This window comes from Nothoprocta perdicaria, unplaced genomic scaffold, assembly GCF_003342845.1.
Source record: "Nothoprocta perdicaria isolate Ctin4 unplaced genomic scaffold, notPer1 scaffold_96, whole genome shotgun sequence".
NCBI lineage: Eukaryota > Metazoa > Chordata > Aves > Tinamiformes > Tinamidae > Nothoprocta > Nothoprocta perdicaria.
The window spans coordinates 1,228,143-1,246,964 of record NW_020456265.1 but is presented as its reverse complement, the minus strand read 5'-3'; the positions used below and the strand labels follow the sequence as shown (position 1 = coordinate 1,246,964).

The window sequence follows — 18,822 nt, the reverse complement described above, 5'->3', positions numbered from 1 at the left end:
GAAAATCAAATGGGATTCAGTGCTACTGTTTTTTCTGGTCACATACTTATTTCTTTCTGTTTTAAAGATGAGAATGCTAAATGAGTGCAAACTTTGATTTATAAAGTGAATTCCAGGCATGATTCTAAGGACTTACAGCAGTTTGCCCTATTCTGAACAAGGTCAGGAAAATTTTGCTAAATTGGATAAAAGTTCTGTACTTTCATGGAAAAAAAAACAGCCCCTGAAGTCAAAATCCAAAATGTGTAGTGTGTGGCTAGCATTTCAAAGGGAAAGAGGGGGCTAGTGAACTCACGACTTGAGAGTTTTCATCTAAACTTAAGGAAATTTTGCAGGTTTGCCTTGGTTTAAAGAACTTAAAATCATCATGTTTTTTTAAAAAAAGAAAACAACAAGCATTGCAACACCAGTGCGGTGCAGTCTTCTCCACACGCACACTGTCAATAATCAGTCAGAAATATTATGCATTTGTAATGTCAAATAAACAAACACCACAGTTCGAGCTCTAACACACACACTACCCTGCAAACTGCAGACTGAAACCAACTGTTGGTAGATTCACATTCAAACAATCCTCTCAGGGGAAAATATGGTTTTAAAAGATAATTCTCATTTTTTTTTCATTTTGGTGTTGCTTTTTGTTTTGTTTTGTAGCTCCTCTTCCACATTTGACTTCAGATGATGTTGATAAGGCCTTACAAAACTCTCCACGGTTAATGCATGCTAGAAACACAGGTAATGCTGGCACTGCTCCCATTGCTATAGGTCATCTTCTAAAAGCACAGGATTCCTGTTTATGAGATGCTTGCTAAAGATAGAAATGGTAAATCAGGAGGTAGACAAGCATATCCTTTCCTTGCTGTGTATGTGATTTTACTCACAGACCCGCAGGAAAAAAAAATAAAAAAGATAAAAGCACTTAGGGCCAGATAACTGCAAAAGTATTTCTCCATTGACAAATTCTGTATCCTAAAAATGAAGGGGGTCTCTGACAAACAATGTGAGGCTCGAGGCCTTGTTCTTGGAGGGCTTTTGGCTTGTTCTGTTCAAATCTATAGTTAGATCTACATCATGGATCCCTCTAAATATCTGTGGGGCTCATGGGTGCATTAGTGCTTGCCTGTGTCCTGTGGGTTTAGCCAAACATGGACTGAACACCTCCCTTCCCCTCTCAGTATATTATATCATATAATTTAGTAAAACTGTTGTTATTAAGACAGCTAGCCCATGTCATTTATCAGCTATGATATGAGACTTATGCTGTGATCTCGATTAAATCTGATCTGAATATAGAACAGCTTTTGTTAATAAATACCCTTCTGTTAAATTGGCTCAGGCAAGTATGGAGCGTAGGTAGGAGAACAATACAATATGTGCCTTAAAAGCATCTGTCTTTCAAGATGTAGCTTAAAATATTTATGAAAATAAATCAAAGGAAATTTTGTCTTGCTCTAGCAGTTATGCAACAGAGGATGGCATGGAAATATACATATAATAAAATATACATATTGATTAAATATGTTTGGAATATTGCATTATCATGCCTGAGGGTATTAGTTACCTACAGTGACCAGAAATAACAATTATTTATGAGAAATGAAAAAGATAATACAAAGGATAATGCAAAAGGAAAAAAAGAAAAAAAGCCCAAAGTAGAACAGGGTACCTAGCTTCTCATTTTCACATTTCATGTGTTTTTTCTTTCACTGAGAAATAGCAGTGAATTTCCTAACAAAATTAGCTAGATCAGAAGATTTCTTCCAAAGATTTGATGTTTACTATTTGACGTAAAGTTCTACTTTGGGCTGTAGACCTGCTGCAAACCCCACYCAAAGCAACAGAAACTTTTCCGTTGACTTTGCTGGGTTTTGGAATAAGCCTTAAGCCCTTTTTAAAAATAGATGGACTCAATAGTCTTTTCCATCTTTGGTTTTCCAGAACTTAATTTTCAAAAGAGTTTCCATGCACAATTATTGAAGAGTTCTTCAGCAGTTCCATGTGTTATCTTTTTCTATATATGTGTGCACTGATAATGATATTTTGAAATGTATTTCACTGAAATTAGATCATCTGCATTTCTATTGTAGAGAGTGTGGATAATATAATACTGATTTTCAGTATAAGAAACATTGATTGTCCTTCTGTCATAAAATCTGTGGAGTGGATTTCTTTAAAGAGCCTCAAAAGAGTTAGGAATGTGCTGCTTTTGAAGTCAGAAGCAATTGCACAAGTAATTCCTTATTATCCTTTTCCTGTTCCTACAGATGATCACTAAAAGTCTGTTAATGTAGTTAGAGTGATTTCAATTTCTGAGATAATGAGATACCATTTTCTATGTCGAGGTTAATATTTTAAAGTTTTCGTCATTGTCAATAGAATGAGATTTCGGGGGGGTTCAGATTGAAAGCCTCAAGTCTGTGGGAAGATTCTCACAAAAGTTTTATTTCAGAAGACATGAAACCACCTTGCCAGATGGAGGCAGTGTGTGTGTAGGGAGGATGGAAGGGGTTTTCTAACCTTGAAAGTCTGAACTTGTTTCTCTCCTCCCTTAATTCTAATTTTGCACAGACATTTATCCAGTAGTATTAATGTATTTACACAAGTGCAGGGATATTGGAATGCAATTATGCATATATAACATTTCTAAGATACAAAATGCTTATTTATAAGCTTCATTCAGATATACACTACAAGAGGGAATATATGGTCATTGGTGGACTTAGGAAATGTGAAAATGAATCTTTAGATATTATGTCTCCTTCTTTCTCTGCAGGAGGTGCCACTTTTATTTTTCCAAATACATCAGTTTATCCAGAATCAACACAAAGAATTACAACCAGGCCAGGTATGAATTATGACCACATTTCATATGCTCTGATCTTACTCATTCCATCTCTTGAAACATCTTATTTTTCTCTTTCAGCTGTTTTTTCATAAACAGTAGGCTATATGCGTTTTGGAARCACATATTTTATATATATACAAAACATTCATAATTGGGTAGAGTGATGAAATATAACAGTTTAATGTCTATGTTTGTTCTGTATGTCTCTGTCTTTGAATGAAGCAGTGTTAAAAGCACCAGACAGAATCAGAAGATCTGAAGTCTGTACTCTGGCCTGCTGCGTAATCCCAATGCAGTCACTTTTCAAGGTGTCTCAGTTCCCCATCTGTAAAATGAGACCAGAATACAGTCTGCCTTTATTGGAAGTTTATTAAGAAAAAGTACCCTACTAAATTAACATATTTATTTCTTCAGCTAATGACTTTTTATTGAGGAAAGCAGGACTCACATCATCTAATGATGAGATGGGAGGCTAAATAAGTTAAGAAAAAAAAGTCATAAGAAAATCCTTATTGCTCAAAAGCATGAAGCCTGTGAAATTATTGGTGCACTGGTTTCTGAAAGGCTAAAGAAAAATAAGGCAGTGCTACAAAGCTAAAAATTTTCTTTAAATCACTCTTTACTACTAAGGATATTAAGATAATGCCTAAACTGGACTTTTGCTTTTTCTGTAATAAACGCAAGGGACTGTCAGATCTCAAGAGGTGTTGGAGCAAACTACTAAATTTGAAAGGAATACATTATTGATGCAAAGAGGCACGCATCCATCTGTCCTGAAGGACTGAGCTCTTATGAAAAGATGCTTTCACTTTAAAAAAAAAAAAGAGAGCTTTACGGGATAATAAATATTTATCTGTATTTTTCAATGCTGTAGATTATAATTCAGGAGAATAACTTTTATATATTACGCATGTATACACACAGACATACACACCTGTAGATTTGTTAACTGTTAATCAAAAAGATAATTAGAGAAACATTTTCCATATTATGACATGATCAAATCTATCCTGTTTAGCTTCTAGGAAAATAATTATAACATTTACTCTTCTGCTAGAATCATTTGGCTGTAACAATTTAGGGATGAATACACAGGAAATGACCCAACTTACATATTTGGCTTTCACAAGGCATTTGCGAAGGTGCTGTACAACAGTTTACAATAGAAATTAAATTAGTATGTCGTAAGAAACAAAAAATTGTAATAGATCAAGAACTGGCTAACTGACCTCATATCAAGCTGTGTCTGATATCAAGTCCTGTGTCYATGATCCATAATTAGGACACAGTGAAATTTGATATAAAACTCAAAGATGACATAAGATTTTGACGCTACTCAAAACTCAGGATTCTGTAGAGAAGTGCAGAGGGCTTACCCTAGATAATCAGGAGTGTGTTAACAGCTGAAAGTATAAGTTGATAAGCTGATAATTGTTCATCTCAGAGAAAACTGGGTGATGAACATGATATACTATTATCGAAATAAAGCGTGGCGCAGAATACTTTTTTGGTCTGTTTCTCAATATTAGATAAAAGGATACTCAAAAAAATCATGAAACATGTAAGGAGATTGGATTTCTGGTCACAGGTTTGTGGAACTCAGGAACTTTGAATGATTCAAATAAGTCAGGTCAGAAATATGGATAAGAAGACTAAGCATACTTACAATAATTGCCATCTATGCAACATAAAACTGGATGCCCAAAGCTTTCACTAGTTTCTAATTAAAATAAATATAAAGCAATACCAGAGGACCTGAGTCCCCTGTAGGAGATAATCATCTCAGCTAAAAGTATTTCAGGCAAGAGTTGTAAAAAAATACTATTTCCGAGGTATGTTTCCCTTAGAGTTGGACAAAAATTGAATTTTTTATCCCATGAGAAATTCCATGATCTCAGTGTTTGTGATGGGAAAATAAAATATTGGTTTTCTCTGAAGTAAATGATTCTAAAAATCCCATACTAGACATGGTGAGCTGTTTCATTTCAGGATTTCTTACCAAAATCAAAAATCTCAACATTTACAAAATAAAATTACTCATGTCATCATTAAAAGCATCTTCTAGTACGGAGTGTCCTTATTCTTCTGTGTAGGCTGGTTTATCCTGTTTATCCTCTTTAAACATTTTTGGTAATAAAACATCATCTAAATTCCAACTTTTTATCTTTTACAATAGAAAGTTGTCAAACATCTGTAAGGTCAGAATTTTCATTCAGGAAAAAAAAGAGTTTTTTCAAAAACAAAAGGTTTCTATCAATCAACTATTTTTGCTGGATTATTCTTTGGCCTTCCTTTCAGTCAAATGCCAAATTTCAAGTTGACTGCAAAGAATCTTTTCCATAACAAAGTTCCATTCATCTAAGAGCAATAGCTAACCCTGGAGGCAATCACTTAATGACATACAAAAGGTCAGAAAACTGTGTGTTGTGTGTGTGTGTGTATAGCAGGTTAAGTAATGCTAAAGGGCTATTAGCCAAATCCTGGGATGTAATTTCAGAGAAAGTAATTAAGCATTGCCATTGTTAAGGCACTACAATAGAAAATAGGAAATGAGTGAGACTCCTAAAGAACTGGAATGACAAAGGCATATTTCTTCAGTCACTTTTACAACAGAACATGAGGTTTTTGCAGGCTGAAAGCAATACAATGAAGTTATCAGGAGCTCAGGAAAACCTAATATGGGTTTGTCTACATGTCTCATCAAACAGTAGCACTCCTATCAAAGATCTGCCCAAGATAAGGACATGTTGTACTAATATCTCATGAATAAGAACAGATCTGCTTATCTAGGAGAGCAGCATGTTTATCCAGACACAATCCTGAACTAAGAATGAAACTGGAATCATGCGCTATTTGAAGCAAGGCAGATAACTGATTTTTCTGTTTTGTTTTGTGTATGGAGTGGGTGTAGTCGGAATACCATCTTTGATATGCTGAGTTAAAAGGCAAAAGGTTTCTCACAGTACTAAATTTGTACCAAATGAGTTTTCGGGCTGGAAGTACTACTAAGCACAAGCACCACACAGCCCTCTCAGTATGCAGATGCCAAGAATTTACAGATCTGCAAGAAAAGAGAAGATGAAAGTTGCGTAGTGTAAAAACAAGCACATATCAACTAAGTGATTCTTTTTCTGTCTTTGTCCCTCTTTATCTGTAGCCTTTGTGAGCAGAAAATGGAACAACAAAATATATTCCTATTGCCACTAATGCCTTGCATTTGCCATGCCTCACCATGAAGCCAGAGCTCTTACCAGCAAGGCAGGGATGGTAGGTCATGTCTACCATCCATTTCAGGAGCTTGCCCTCCTGAAAGCTTCAGGGGACCACAGCACCTCGACCAGTTTAGAAGGGCACCAAACTGCTTGAAACTCAGGGCTGAGAAAAGAGCACTGTCCTGCGATATACCTATGACTGAACCCTGTCCCTTGGTGCAGGCAGAATTTGGACACCTCCATAAATGTGGCCAAAGTCCTTCTGAATTTTCTTCCTAGACGATAAAGCCTTCAGGCCAGGGGCCAGTGAGTGTCTGACTACATGAATTAGTAGCATGTGTTGATCTCAGCCCGAGCAGGACATCTGCATGTTAAAACCATTCACCCAGTAAATCACTGCAGKCAAATATTCTGCTCAGAGATGAGCATTTGTGCAGTTCATATTATTTTCTCCAAGCTTCTGGAAAAGAGGGCTCTGGGGAAAAAAAAGGAATAAAAAAGGACACCAGTTGTTTAAATGCGATACCAAGAAAAATGCTTATCTTAGCAAAAGCAAAGTTCTTGAAGTGTAAAATTCCAGCAGACGACTGTGGTGGTAGTGCCAGTCTACTCTTCAAACTCAATAGACTAAATAAATTAAAGGCCATTTGGCTGTGAATTTTGCATTACTGTTTGTTTCCATTATACACCCCTACTCATAATTTCTCAAGATAGAGATACATGCCGTACACGGAGCCAGTCAGTTATTGCTTCTGTACTTCCTACCTTATTTAATTTCCAAACACTGTTTTATTAAGTAAAAAAAAATCTCTGTCAAGAAAGTGTCATTGACTAGCTCCTGCACTGATTTAATTCTACTTAGAGTGTATCTGTACCCTCCTGAGATCTCAGGGCAGGCTTCATAAGTCTATCATCCTGGCAGCCATAGTAACTAATGTGCTAAAGCCAATCAGAGATAAGCACGTGCAACCACAAAAGATTTCAAAGGGTAAATTAATTTTTGAATTTTCTTCATAATCTTTAGGAAGAAATTTTTATGCTTTATTTTCTACATCTTTATAGGTTAAAACACTTAAATGAAATAGAGGTAATGAGTAAATGGAAAAGGCAAATGAAATTTTAGATACATAAAATTAAGGAATTTGTCCCAGGAAGCAGAAGGCATATTTAAATAGAAGGAACAGGAAAAAAAAAATAACTATCCACTCTTGGGAAGAAAGTTGGGAAAACAGGAATAAAAGGGAAAATAAGTTTAGAAAATACTAAGATATCTTGCAAAAGTTGAGCACTCAAGCATATTCACTCAAGCATTCAAGGATGCTCTGTTGGGGCAGAAAGGTGAAAGAAAAAGAATTATTAACAATTTTAATGACTATTAGAAGAGAAACGAGTGGGAATGTTCAGGTGCAGCAACAAATTATCTAAAAAAATTGAATTCAGAAGGATGAGAATTAGACTGGGGGTAGATATGAGGAAGATCACGCATGCAGGCTATAACAAATGTACATGCTGACAGTGAGAGCTGGTGTGAGCACAAAGAATTTACAAKACCAGTTTGGTGAAATATATAATAGTCAAAAAATAAATAAAAAAAAGACCAAATTGTCTCATATATCTCTAGCTGTGAGTTGGTCTCAAAACTCTCAATCACAACCAATATGCTATGATTAATGTCAAGGGATGCACAAACAAACTAGGAAAGAATGGCATAATAAATGAACTAAAATCCATCTTCTTAAAATATTATTACATACTGAAATTGGGAAGAAATGTTATGTAGTTTATGCTTAATCTGCACTCCTACCTCCAGAGAGACTTCCCTGCAAAGCAGTAGCGTGAAATGTCCACTGTGGGCAGCAGGTCTTATTTCTTGGCATCCTTGGCTGAGGAGAGGAGCCAAAGGGAGGGGGAGGACTTTGTGCTTGGAAATGATTGAAAGTCTTATGTATTTCTGCCAGATACTTTGGTCTATTTTAGATATCCAAAAAGAGTAGGCACCTCCAAAGCGCAAGGCAGGACATCTAAATGAGGTGTAAGATTTAGATAGGGTCTCTCTAAAGTTTAAAAGTGAGGTGACAGTAAATGACACTTGAGAACGTGGTTGAGAGAGCAGGAAAGGATATACAGAGTAACCTGGAGGAGAAAAGATTGATAAGGGCAATATGGTATTATTACTTTTATAGACTAATAACAGGTTGATGGCGAGTATTCTTCCAATTTCAATGACACTTTATGCCATATAATGAAGCAATGTGTTTTTTCTTCACAGATTTGCCTTATGAGCAAGCCAGGAGATCAGCATGGACAGGTCACAGCCACCCCACTCCCCCGTCAAAAGGTAAAAGAGTCTGCCTAACTCTAGCCTGTGCACCCAGTGCATATCCAGTTCAATGTGGGTGAACCGGACTGAATTGAAAGCAGCTACCTCAACTCTCAGCTTTGGAATATTTTCACCTGTGCCTGCACAGCCTGTTTGCTGTGTGCATGCAATTCTGGGTAGAGTTGCTGTGGGACAGTCACATGCTTCTGAGTGAACTCACACCCATTCTCATCAGAGACAAGTTCATTATATCCATGACCATATAGTCTTATAAAACTAAGTTCTATTGTGACCATTACGGGGTGATGAGCATCAGGAGTGCCAGGCCTGTAGTCTATAACAGCTTTGGTAACCAACTTCCAAGCTGGAAAAATAACTTCATGGATTTTTCCATTTTCAGCTACTCAGCCATCATCTTCAACAGTGCCCAAAACAGAAGACCAGCGCCCTCAGTTAGGTGGGTAGCATTTTTTTTTAAGTTGTGCCTTTGTTGACCATGATTAGTAGGGCAACTATGACCTAACAACTGGAAGCCAATTGCAAGATCTGATTGAGATCATGTGTGAAATCTCCAGCTGGGGACTAGGAAATTCCCAGACATATATGAGTTGATTTTATAGCTCGATCCCAGATGGAGTCTCCTGTGGCCATTTAAATTTACTTTTAGTAATGTTTAATTGCAATGACAACCTCAGAGAGCAAAAACATTACTAAATAAAGTATCTGTGTACAGTTTAGGTTTGCGAAGGTGGAAGTATGTCAAAGCATTGTATACCCCACCATAATTGAAATATTAGTAGCTGAAATATTTGCATGTGCAACGAGACAATGGATTACATCCCACCTATTTGAACTTTACATCTTGGAAAGTGTAAGAGGAAAGTTATAAGGATTCACAGTGTGCTCAAAAACTGTGAGGAGAATGCAGAGTTTTATTGGATTGCTAGTGTTTTTGAACACAGGCTGGTGTTCTTGAAATGTGTACGTTTTCTGGTTTCATAGCAGCTAATCCATGGGGTAGGATCTAACCCTTTGTTAGGAAATTATCTTGTGTCTTGGGAAAGCAGCTAGAGAGCAGGCCAGAGATTCTGAGGCAGTGATGGCTTTTGCTAACAGCAAAATGGTAGATGTGGGAAAGGAAGGAGATTTGAAGGGCATTTTTAGCTCATAGGATGCTCAACCTGTTTTTCTCACATGAATTTCAAAAATATATTCTGTTTTTTTGCTGTTGTTATAGCTAAATAAGACAGTGAGCATGACTGCATCTCATTAGCTTGCACTACATGTGCACCGTTTGGGAAGTATTATACTGCTGTTTGCCCAAATAGCATTTCTTCATTTTATCTAATCTGGCCTCACAGCCATGAGAGGCTTTCAAAAATATATTGGTGGTGTCTTTAGGATCATTTAGTAGCTGTGAGTGAGCTGCAGAGATTATTTAAATATATAAAGAATGTAACCTGATTAGGTCCTTGGCTGTAAAACTGGCAACCATCTGAGAGCAGCTGGAGAGGAGGCAGCCCAGTGACAGAGTTGTTCAGTGAGGGACTCTGGGCCGTGCTAGTGCCCTATTGCTTTGGCTTTTATACATATCTCACAACCTTTCCTTTTTCCTATTGTATTTTAATTTAGGYCAAAAACCATGTTCATTTCCAGAGGAAATCCCTTGATAGAAACATTGAGATACTTTGACTGATCTTATGGCTGACACAGGCTCTTTTGAAAACCCTAGTTGCAAGGGTAATACTAGCAATCCCTGGACTCCAATTAAAAAGGAGAAAGCAAATAAACAAAAAACAACCAACCAAACCAAACCAAAACAAAACAAAACAAAACCTCTCCAGATCCTGACATTTGCTTATCCAGCAGTCTTCCCCTATTCAATCTTCTGCTGATATTTCAGAGTCTTTTGGTAAATGAGGGACTTACCTAACAGGTAATGAGATAAGGAAGGGCAGAAGGTGAGTAAAGTATCCCTCTTCTGTTAAAAGCTTCAGAGAATTTGCAGATTTGTCCCCTTTCCTTGGTTTGGGTTAGTAGTGCTGCACCAGATGCTCTTTCTTCTTCCCACCTSGGTCTTCAGCCTCCTGCAAAGGCTCAGCTAGGTAGGGAGCTCAAGCAGCAGATGTCAGAACTTGCAGGGCCCTCAACCAGACCCAGCTTGAGTCAACATATGCTCACCCATCAGCTGTGCAAAGACCCTCATGGTATCTTTCTCAAATAAGACTAAAATATTAATCTAGAAATGACAAATATGTCTAGATATATTTAAGTATTTATGATATCAAAATATTTTATGGTATTATTATATCATTTCCATTCTTTCTTTTAAAATTTGGTAGATCCTTATCAGATTCTTGGACCAACCAGCAGCCGTCTTGCAAATCCAGGTGAGAAGGGGTTTTGCTGATCTGGGAGGATTTTTCTTCTCTAGCAGTATCAATGATCTGAGTTTAATGCCAAACCGTGCAGATGAGGCCAACGTTTTCACCACACAACAGTATGAGCCAGTGGGAGCTGATATTATATTGTAGGATTTGATTTCTAGTTCACAAGAGTGGGACAGGGCTCACAGATTAAGGCGTATTCACTCCTATATCTATATGCAGATGTCTATAGATGAGCTAGGTGTCTTAGCTCCTATGATGTTAATTGCATATGCAATTAATATAGCTCTCCATAGAGAGCAACACCTCTCATCTGAGAGTAGATAGGTGCTGTCAGTCAAATAACCCATATTGATGGGGTTCACTTCAGATACCTAGACATGATTATCTGYGTTAAGTGTTAGTGCTCCAATGGGCTCCTAGTACCCCTGCAGTCTGAGTGGATCTCTGAGTCCTGCTGGTTCTCTGTCAGGTGTCCCACACTCTGTTAACCTGCAATACAATGCTGTACTGATGTTGACAAATGCAATCATTTTTGGATGAATAACCAAAACCAGSAAAAGAAGCCAGGTAAAGTCTGGGAGGCAGAAATTGTTTACAAAGAAGTAGTTGGGTTAGACACCCCAAAATTGTTCTCCCTGTTTAAGAAGAGGTAAAAGTTCAGAGTGAAACCTAAAAGTGCTGACAAATCAGCATCACCATTACATTTACTCTACTGGACACATTCTGGACAGTGACCTGGATCATATTTTAGCTGAAGATAMGAAATCTTCCTGATCAGTTAGTAACAGTGACTGTGAATTGTACAGATTTCACTGTGTTGCTTTGAGTCTACAGTACACACTGTGACTATACTCCATGATCCAAATCATAATCTGTCACAACTGATTGACACTGTATATGYCATTTCCTATTTTCCTCTCTTTAGCAACCAGGGGTACAGTGTTCCTTGTTCCACACTGTAGGTCCCTCCAGTCCCCAGTAATAATGTTTCACAACAACAGCTTCATGGCCTTTTCAGGTATGGAATTGCCAAAATACAGTTCCATTTCATTTTGCTTTGTCTCAAGTGACATAAAGCACCACCCTAGATCAGCTTAATTTTCAAACAGCTTTGCATTGCATAGAAAAGCAGTTAAACAAGTATTAAGAGTGGAAATGACTAAAGGAGGTGACTTCCAGGTGWCACAGATGATAATTGAAAGAGGGCCCCTAACTCACTTTAATCTGTTCACAAGTCACAGATTTTCATAGTTTTGTCATGTGTCTATTTGGTAGCTTTGTGCCTTCATTAATGTCAAAAGCACTAAAATGATCTGGATTGGGATATGTTTTTAACATTTGGGTATGGAATTTCTACATGCCATCATTCCTGTACTTTCACATGTTTTGTGTGTTTATAAATTGGTGGGATTACTCTCTCATTAAAAGGAAATTGACAGCAACCATTTATTTTCATAGGACTATATATTACATTTGGAAGGCAAGTGTTTATGTTAGAACATATGTTGGATTGCTTATTCAAAATTTTGTGTTCTGTCCAGTGCTGAACTGTTTATTGATTTTTCAAAAGCTAATCCTCTTGTTATGTTTCATGTATTAAAACTTGCATGCCTTGCTCATACCATGGATTCTTTTGTTTGTTTGTTTATTTAATGCATGTTAATGGAACAGAAGAAATTCATTAAGAACAGTTTGAATAAATACAATTTAAATGAGTAGAGGTTTCAGTTGCACTGAAGTATAAACTGCTAATGGATTTCAGATGCTACTCTAGCTTGATATTATAATTCACCCTTTTAAGATTTCTAAAGAAAAGCTTATTTATTATACACACATATCTGTTAAAAAAAAAAAAAAAAAAAAAAAGCCTACTCCTGGTCAGAGACGTACTGAGAAGTTAGCACATACGAGCTGGTTGGCAAATTTTGCTGACATTGTGCTTGTGAAACAGATTGCCTTGCAAACTGCTTCAGCTGCCTTCTGTATCATTTCAGTGCTGCTTTATTAAGAAATGCTAAGCTTTTTACATGAGTATCAGTGGCAAGGCCCTTCTGGATCTGCTGTCAATTGCCTAAAATGGTCAAATTTTACTCCTATAATCCTGGGCAGAATACTTCTGCAAAGTTGACAGCAGTCTAATTGTTTTCTGTCTAAAACGAAATTGGCAGAGCTGGGAGAAAAAAAAAAATCCAGCAACAGGATTTTAAGTCTTAACTCCAGTAGTCATTTAAACTTTTCTTTGACACAGAACAATGACAAGAATTTATTTTACGGACCTTTTCACTGTTTTTGCAAATGCTTTGCCCTATGGTTTGTGTGAAGTGCAACAGCAAGCTAATAAGTTTCCGTTCTACATTTCCCCAAATGCTGCAAAAGGGTGATATGGTTTGGCACGAGTCCAGTTTTCTCTAAACTTCTCCATTTTGTGCAGGCTTATTCCATAGCAGAGAACATTGCATTGCAACACAATGCTATGAGAACAAGCAAAGTGTTACGCAAGTGAAGGCTGTTTGTCCTGAATTTTAGAGATTAGTTTCCTAAATGAGCACTGTATTATTTCCYCATCAATTGTCTACACTGAGTGACATTAGGTAACTATTAAATCTCTGTGTAAGGGCATTCTGCCACTCAAACAGRGAATACATGACACATTACCATTATCTCTGCTCTTCAGGATCTCCTGAGAAGGGACTAGTAGAAAAAAGACTAGTTGGAGAAAGAAGCAGGAACCGATATTGCAACATTTCCTAATAGGGTCCTATGTGAGAGCCTGAAGAATGGATGTCTTAACTTTATTAGTCACTAGTCCTGACATTTCTATTTCATTTCCCCTGCAGGGAGCGGGCAGATACAGCTGTGGCAGTTCCTGCTGGAGCTCCTCTCGGACAGCTCCAACTCCAACTGCATCACTTGGGAGGGCACCAACGGGGAGTTCAAGATGACCGACCCCGATGAAGTGGCTCGTCGCTGGGGGGAACGGAAAAGCAAGCCTAACATGAACTACGACAAACTCAGCCGCGCGCTGCGCTACTACTATGATAAAAATATTATGACTAAAGTTCATGGTAAGCGCTATGCCTACAAATTTGACTTCCATGGAATTGCTCAGGCCCTCCAGCCTCATCCTCCAGAGTCATCCATGTACAAATACCCATCAGACCTCCCCTACATGGGCTCCTATCACGCACACCCTCAGAAGATGAACTTTGTAGCTCCCCATCCCCCTGCTTTGCCCGTAACCTCGTCCAGCTTTTTCGCTGCCCCTAATCCATACTGGAATTCACCAACTGGAGGCATCTACCCCAACACCAGGCTGCCAGCTGCTCACATGCCTTCTCATCTTGGCACCTACTACTAAGTGAAGGAAAAAAGAATCCCAGAAAAAACAGAGACATTTTTCAGTGGGATACAGTTCCCAATGAATTGCAACAAACTCTATTGGAGTACACAACTTAAAAGTGCCTAAAGAGACAAGTGAAGGTTTGGCTGGGAAAAAACATGTTAAAAAAAGATGTCAAAAAGACTCTTTGTAGTGTGGATTTAAAGGAGATATTCCTGAAGTATAAAGATACTAAAATGTAATGTATATGGGTGTCGACTCTGTGGACCAAATAACAATAGACTGTTGTAGGTAAGAGCATGAAATGGTAAGGAAAACCTACGAAAGCTAGTGGTCTTAAAAAGTTGATAAGCTTATGTGTAAAGTTTGATATCTTGCTAATGCAAAACTGGGACTATACTACAGCAATATAAGGATAAGACTATAGTGACCTAGCATAACATATGAATCATTACAAAAGAGGGGAGGAAAAAAAGGAAAAAACAAAACAGACAAACAAACAAACAAAAAAAACAAAAAAGCCAACTACCTGTATTTAAAATATAGAAACATATCAACAAAACAGACTGGTTTAGCACGGAAGCTGATTTGGAATATAAAAGCATTGTTTTGGTTAAAATCAAATGCGTTCTGTACATTGGAGAGTTATCAGCTACTCAAACTGTGAAGACAACCCAAACTCTAGGATTCCTTGACAGTATTATCAGAACCCTGAGCCAAACATTGGAAATGAGAATGTGCTGAAGGGCAAGTGTATGACTGTAGAGCAAAGACCTGCACCTGATAGACGAAGCAGAAAGGAAAAAGAGGAGGAGGAATGTGGTGAGAATGGGAGGAAAGAAACTTCTTTACCAGTAGAGACTGAAAAGACTGAAAACTTAGCAATGTTGGGACTATGAAGAAATAYTTGTTTGGACTTGTGAAACATTTTGCTCAGTATTATACCATTCCCAGTATTACAAGAGGAACAGACTTGATTTTATAGTAATAAAAAAAAGAAGAAAAAAAGGAAAAACAAAAAATTCAGAAATCAGAATATGCATCTCTTAAAAAAAAAAAAAAGTGAAACTGGAATTGTTTTTGATATTTAAAAGTTACCAGTTAGAACCTCATCATTATTAAGGGAGTTTGTTTTCTATTGGTTAAGGTAAGAGACAACCCTTGACTGCCAAAATCAGAAATCAGTATTTTTGTTAGGCGGGCGCCAGTTTTTCTTTATTGAGTCGCGAACGCTGTGCGTTTGTCAGAATGAAGTATACAAGTCAATGTTATTTTTCCTTTTTATATAATTATTATATAACTTATGCATTTATACACTACGAGTTGATCTCGGCCAACCAAAGACACAAAAAAGGGACAATCAAAAATATTGTGGCCTTGAATTTTAACTCTGTATGCTTAATGTTTACATTATGAACGTATTAGTACTTAGAATGCAGAATGTATGTAATAAAATAAGCTTGGCCTAGCATGGCAATTCAGATTGACACTGTAGTTTGCATTTGCGTTTTTAGTACCTAACATGCCCATCAGACCTCCTTCCCACAAAGTTGAAATATGTTAAGCATTTTGTTTTGAAGTTTGTTATGTTTTGTGCGATCTGGCAGTTGTGAAAATGTAGGACCAAATAGCACTGCTTAGCATGAGTTTAATTTAAACAGGTGCTGTTTGTCTTCTTTTCCACACAGTTCTGCTAAAATACTTGCAGCTCTTCTTAACATTACCTTGCCATTCCTCTCCTGAGCTTTTTTTTTGCCCAGAGATTGCAACCCTGCCCAGTTCTCTGATGACTTCATGGCCAAGAGTGATAATGAGGTCTAACGGAGGCCTCAAAGGAAGGAACGTTGCCCAGAAATTATTTTTTCATTATCTTCAGATTATGCAACACTATTCCAGCCTGAGACATTTTTATACTGAAACATATGTTCGATTTACCATGCCCCCTTGCTATTAATACATACTGTATCATTATTAGTAAATAAAATGAATAATGAATAACTTCCATTATTCCTCACTTTAGAACAGAGTGTATGGTAGCTTGTTAATTTGTCATTACAATTCATCTCGCATGTTTACAAAGGGCAGAAGGTTTTCTYTCTCTTCTAGATGTAGAAGCTTCCCACACTGCACCGTGGGCCTCCAGATCACATCTGGTGCCTGATGGCATAACTCCACTTTATTTCCACGCCAGCTGAAGAGCTGGTCTGGAGAATTAGCACTGACATTTATGAGTGGCTGTCCACAGCAGGCAGTGTTTACTGCAGAGACTCCAGACAGCTCGGGCCTACAACTATATCCTCCCTTTTGCTGTTCTTTTGTCTCTTCTCAGACAAAATGGGTGCGGTTTCGAGTTTTATAGAAAATGCTGTGCATGTCTGTTTTGTAGAGCATTAACTGGTGCTGTGMAATGGGAACCTACTTGCCAGACTTCCACGTTATGGGTGTCTTGGTGACCATTTATAAGCATAGGATTTTATTACTGATGTTTGAGACCCAAGAAATGGCATAATCAGCCTTTTGATGGCTTGGGAAAGAAACACTGTAAGTCTGCATCGCTTAAAAAAATAGAAACTTGTGGAAGGATTACAAAAAAATGAGTTTTGAAAAAGGCCAGTCACTCCTATTTTAGAAAGCTATGCCAGGCACATCTCCATGTTGACTATATAAATAATAGTTTACTTTTCGTTGGAAATCCATTTACAGATGCTTGCTATCAACATCATGTGCATAGTCCAGCTCAAAAAAAAAAAAAAAAAAAAAAAGGTATTATTGAATGAACTTTTAATTAAACACTTGAAAATCCAGATAAGACAACCATCTTTGTTTAGACTGGCAAGGGCATGTCTAGAAGCCTCCGAAGTGTTCATAGGACTGCTCGCAGGGTTTCCAGGCATTATTGGTCAGCTGCTGCCGTGTGCAATGGGWGAGATGTTACGGAATGAGGAGAGACGGTCCAAGTCCTCGCTGGAACAGAACTGACAGGCACAGGGGTGGTGGAGACCCCTCACAGTGAAGATCAAGCACTGGGCTGGTGTCCCAGAGATGTGGCAGAGGCAAAACAGGCTGTGGACCCACAGAGGTGTCTCTGCTACTTGCTGCCTGCTAGTCCAACCATCCTTCTGCTGGGAGCCAGGAAGAGATGTGCAAGGGCAAAGTATTAGGGGCTAATTCCCACTTCTGACSCTTTTCTTTTTTTTCTGGAGAAGGACAATCCTTGCACAACTAGAAGGCATGCTCAGCAAAGCTGCAGAATCTTTGAGTCCAGACCACAAGAGACATTCATGCAGGGTTCAGCTAGACCATGAGACTTCAGCTGAGGAAGCTCTCTGTGCCTTTTAAGCACCTGTATGCATTGACAAYGTAGTCCTGAGTCCACACTTGTAGAAGCTGGTGATGATGGTAACTTTGGTCTTCATTTAAATTAGGACTCCTTAATTAATTAAGGAGTCAATTATCAGTCGAGTCTCATTCTTTATTGTAGTACTCAAAGTGGCAAATGTATTTTTTTCTAGACATTAGAGATTTTAGTGTGTGTGTGCTTATGTTTCACCAAGAAACTTGAAACTGAGAAGCTACACACTAAGATGATAGTAAGAAAAGATCTGAAAATAATACTAGGAAGCTCAAATCTCAACATTTTTGATGTAGATATTTCCCCCAGCAATAAATCCAGTTTAATGAAGATAACAAAAATGTGTTTGAATGACAGTTTACTTGCATGGGGATTCTTAGGAGAAAATTGACACTGAATTTCTTAAAAGACTAGGACAGCACAGTCCAGTACCAAATACCTTCGTTTGAAGATTTTCCTCCCCTCACTTTCTGCATTCAGAAGAGTCCACACTGAATGCCTCAAATGCCATATGCTTCATAAGCTCTGCCCGCAGAAACACAGGGATMTTCAATGGTTTAGATTTCCTTCTGCACACTCGTGTGCACATTGTTCYACTACCTGCAAAAAAGCTCTGCATACTCGAATCACCAACTAGTTGGAATAACATCCAGTTTGATTAACATATGTTTGAGTTTTAACTGCCTCCTGAAGCAACACAAGTACTTCATTCCCTTTTGGTCAGTGAAGGGACTCTTCATGTATCTTGTGGCTGTAGCCTTCAGAGATAAGATGTCAGCAGAATCAAAGTGTGGCTCGCTTTTCTCCTTCGCTGTTCTCTATTTCTCACCTTATCACATGAATTGAAAAATTCAGAAGTGAATTTTGAAGAAGTGATTTTTGAAGAATTCAAAAGTGAAGGCTGAGTGAGTGGTACTTTTGAAGGAAACACACTCAGCTCAAGAGGCTGCATTCCAGGTTTCCTGGTTATTTCCAGGCTCCATCTGCAGTCTCCAAAGTGCTTTGACTCCCATGGTCCTTAGGCTCATCAGTTGCTTCCTTAAGGCACTGGTGATTGAGACTGCATTACATGTGTGATGCAGCAAGCACCTTGCTTGAAGAAGGGAGAAACCACTTCATCAGCACTTCAGACTTCTGACCTCTAGAACTCATGTGTTTTTTCTTTCTAAGCTGCTGCTGCCAAGTCAGCAGCAGAAGGAGCAAGTGGGTATCTGAGCTGAGTGTTGGCCCACAGATGGCTGAGCTGGTTAATGTGGATATTAGGATAACTACAATGCACAGACTGTTTCAAAGCATGATTGCCTGGTTTAAAAGGCACATTTTTCAAGAAAGCAGAATAAAACAGATAAGAAGCTTAGTTMCT

General features: G+C 38.0%; 1 protein-coding gene across 1 annotated transcript in view; it reads left to right on the top strand.

The window, feature by feature from the left end:
• ERG (ERG, ETS transcription factor) overlaps positions 1-15,618 on the top strand; it is a 102,429-nt gene extending 86,811 nt beyond the window's left edge. Inside the window, exons 5-10 of the mRNA XM_026053047.1 lie at positions 655-735; positions 2,774-2,845; positions 8,327-8,395; positions 8,778-8,834; positions 10,720-10,767; positions 13,605-15,618. Coding sequence (XP_025908832.1) covers positions 655-735; positions 2,774-2,845; positions 8,327-8,395; positions 8,778-8,834; positions 10,720-10,767; positions 13,605-14,125 — 848 coding nt within the window. The 3' untranslated portion in view covers positions 14,126-15,618. The remainder of the gene's footprint in view (positions 1-654; positions 736-2,773; positions 2,846-8,326; positions 8,396-8,777; positions 8,835-10,719; positions 10,768-13,604) is intronic.
• Positions 15,619-18,822: the final 3,204 nt, after the last annotated feature.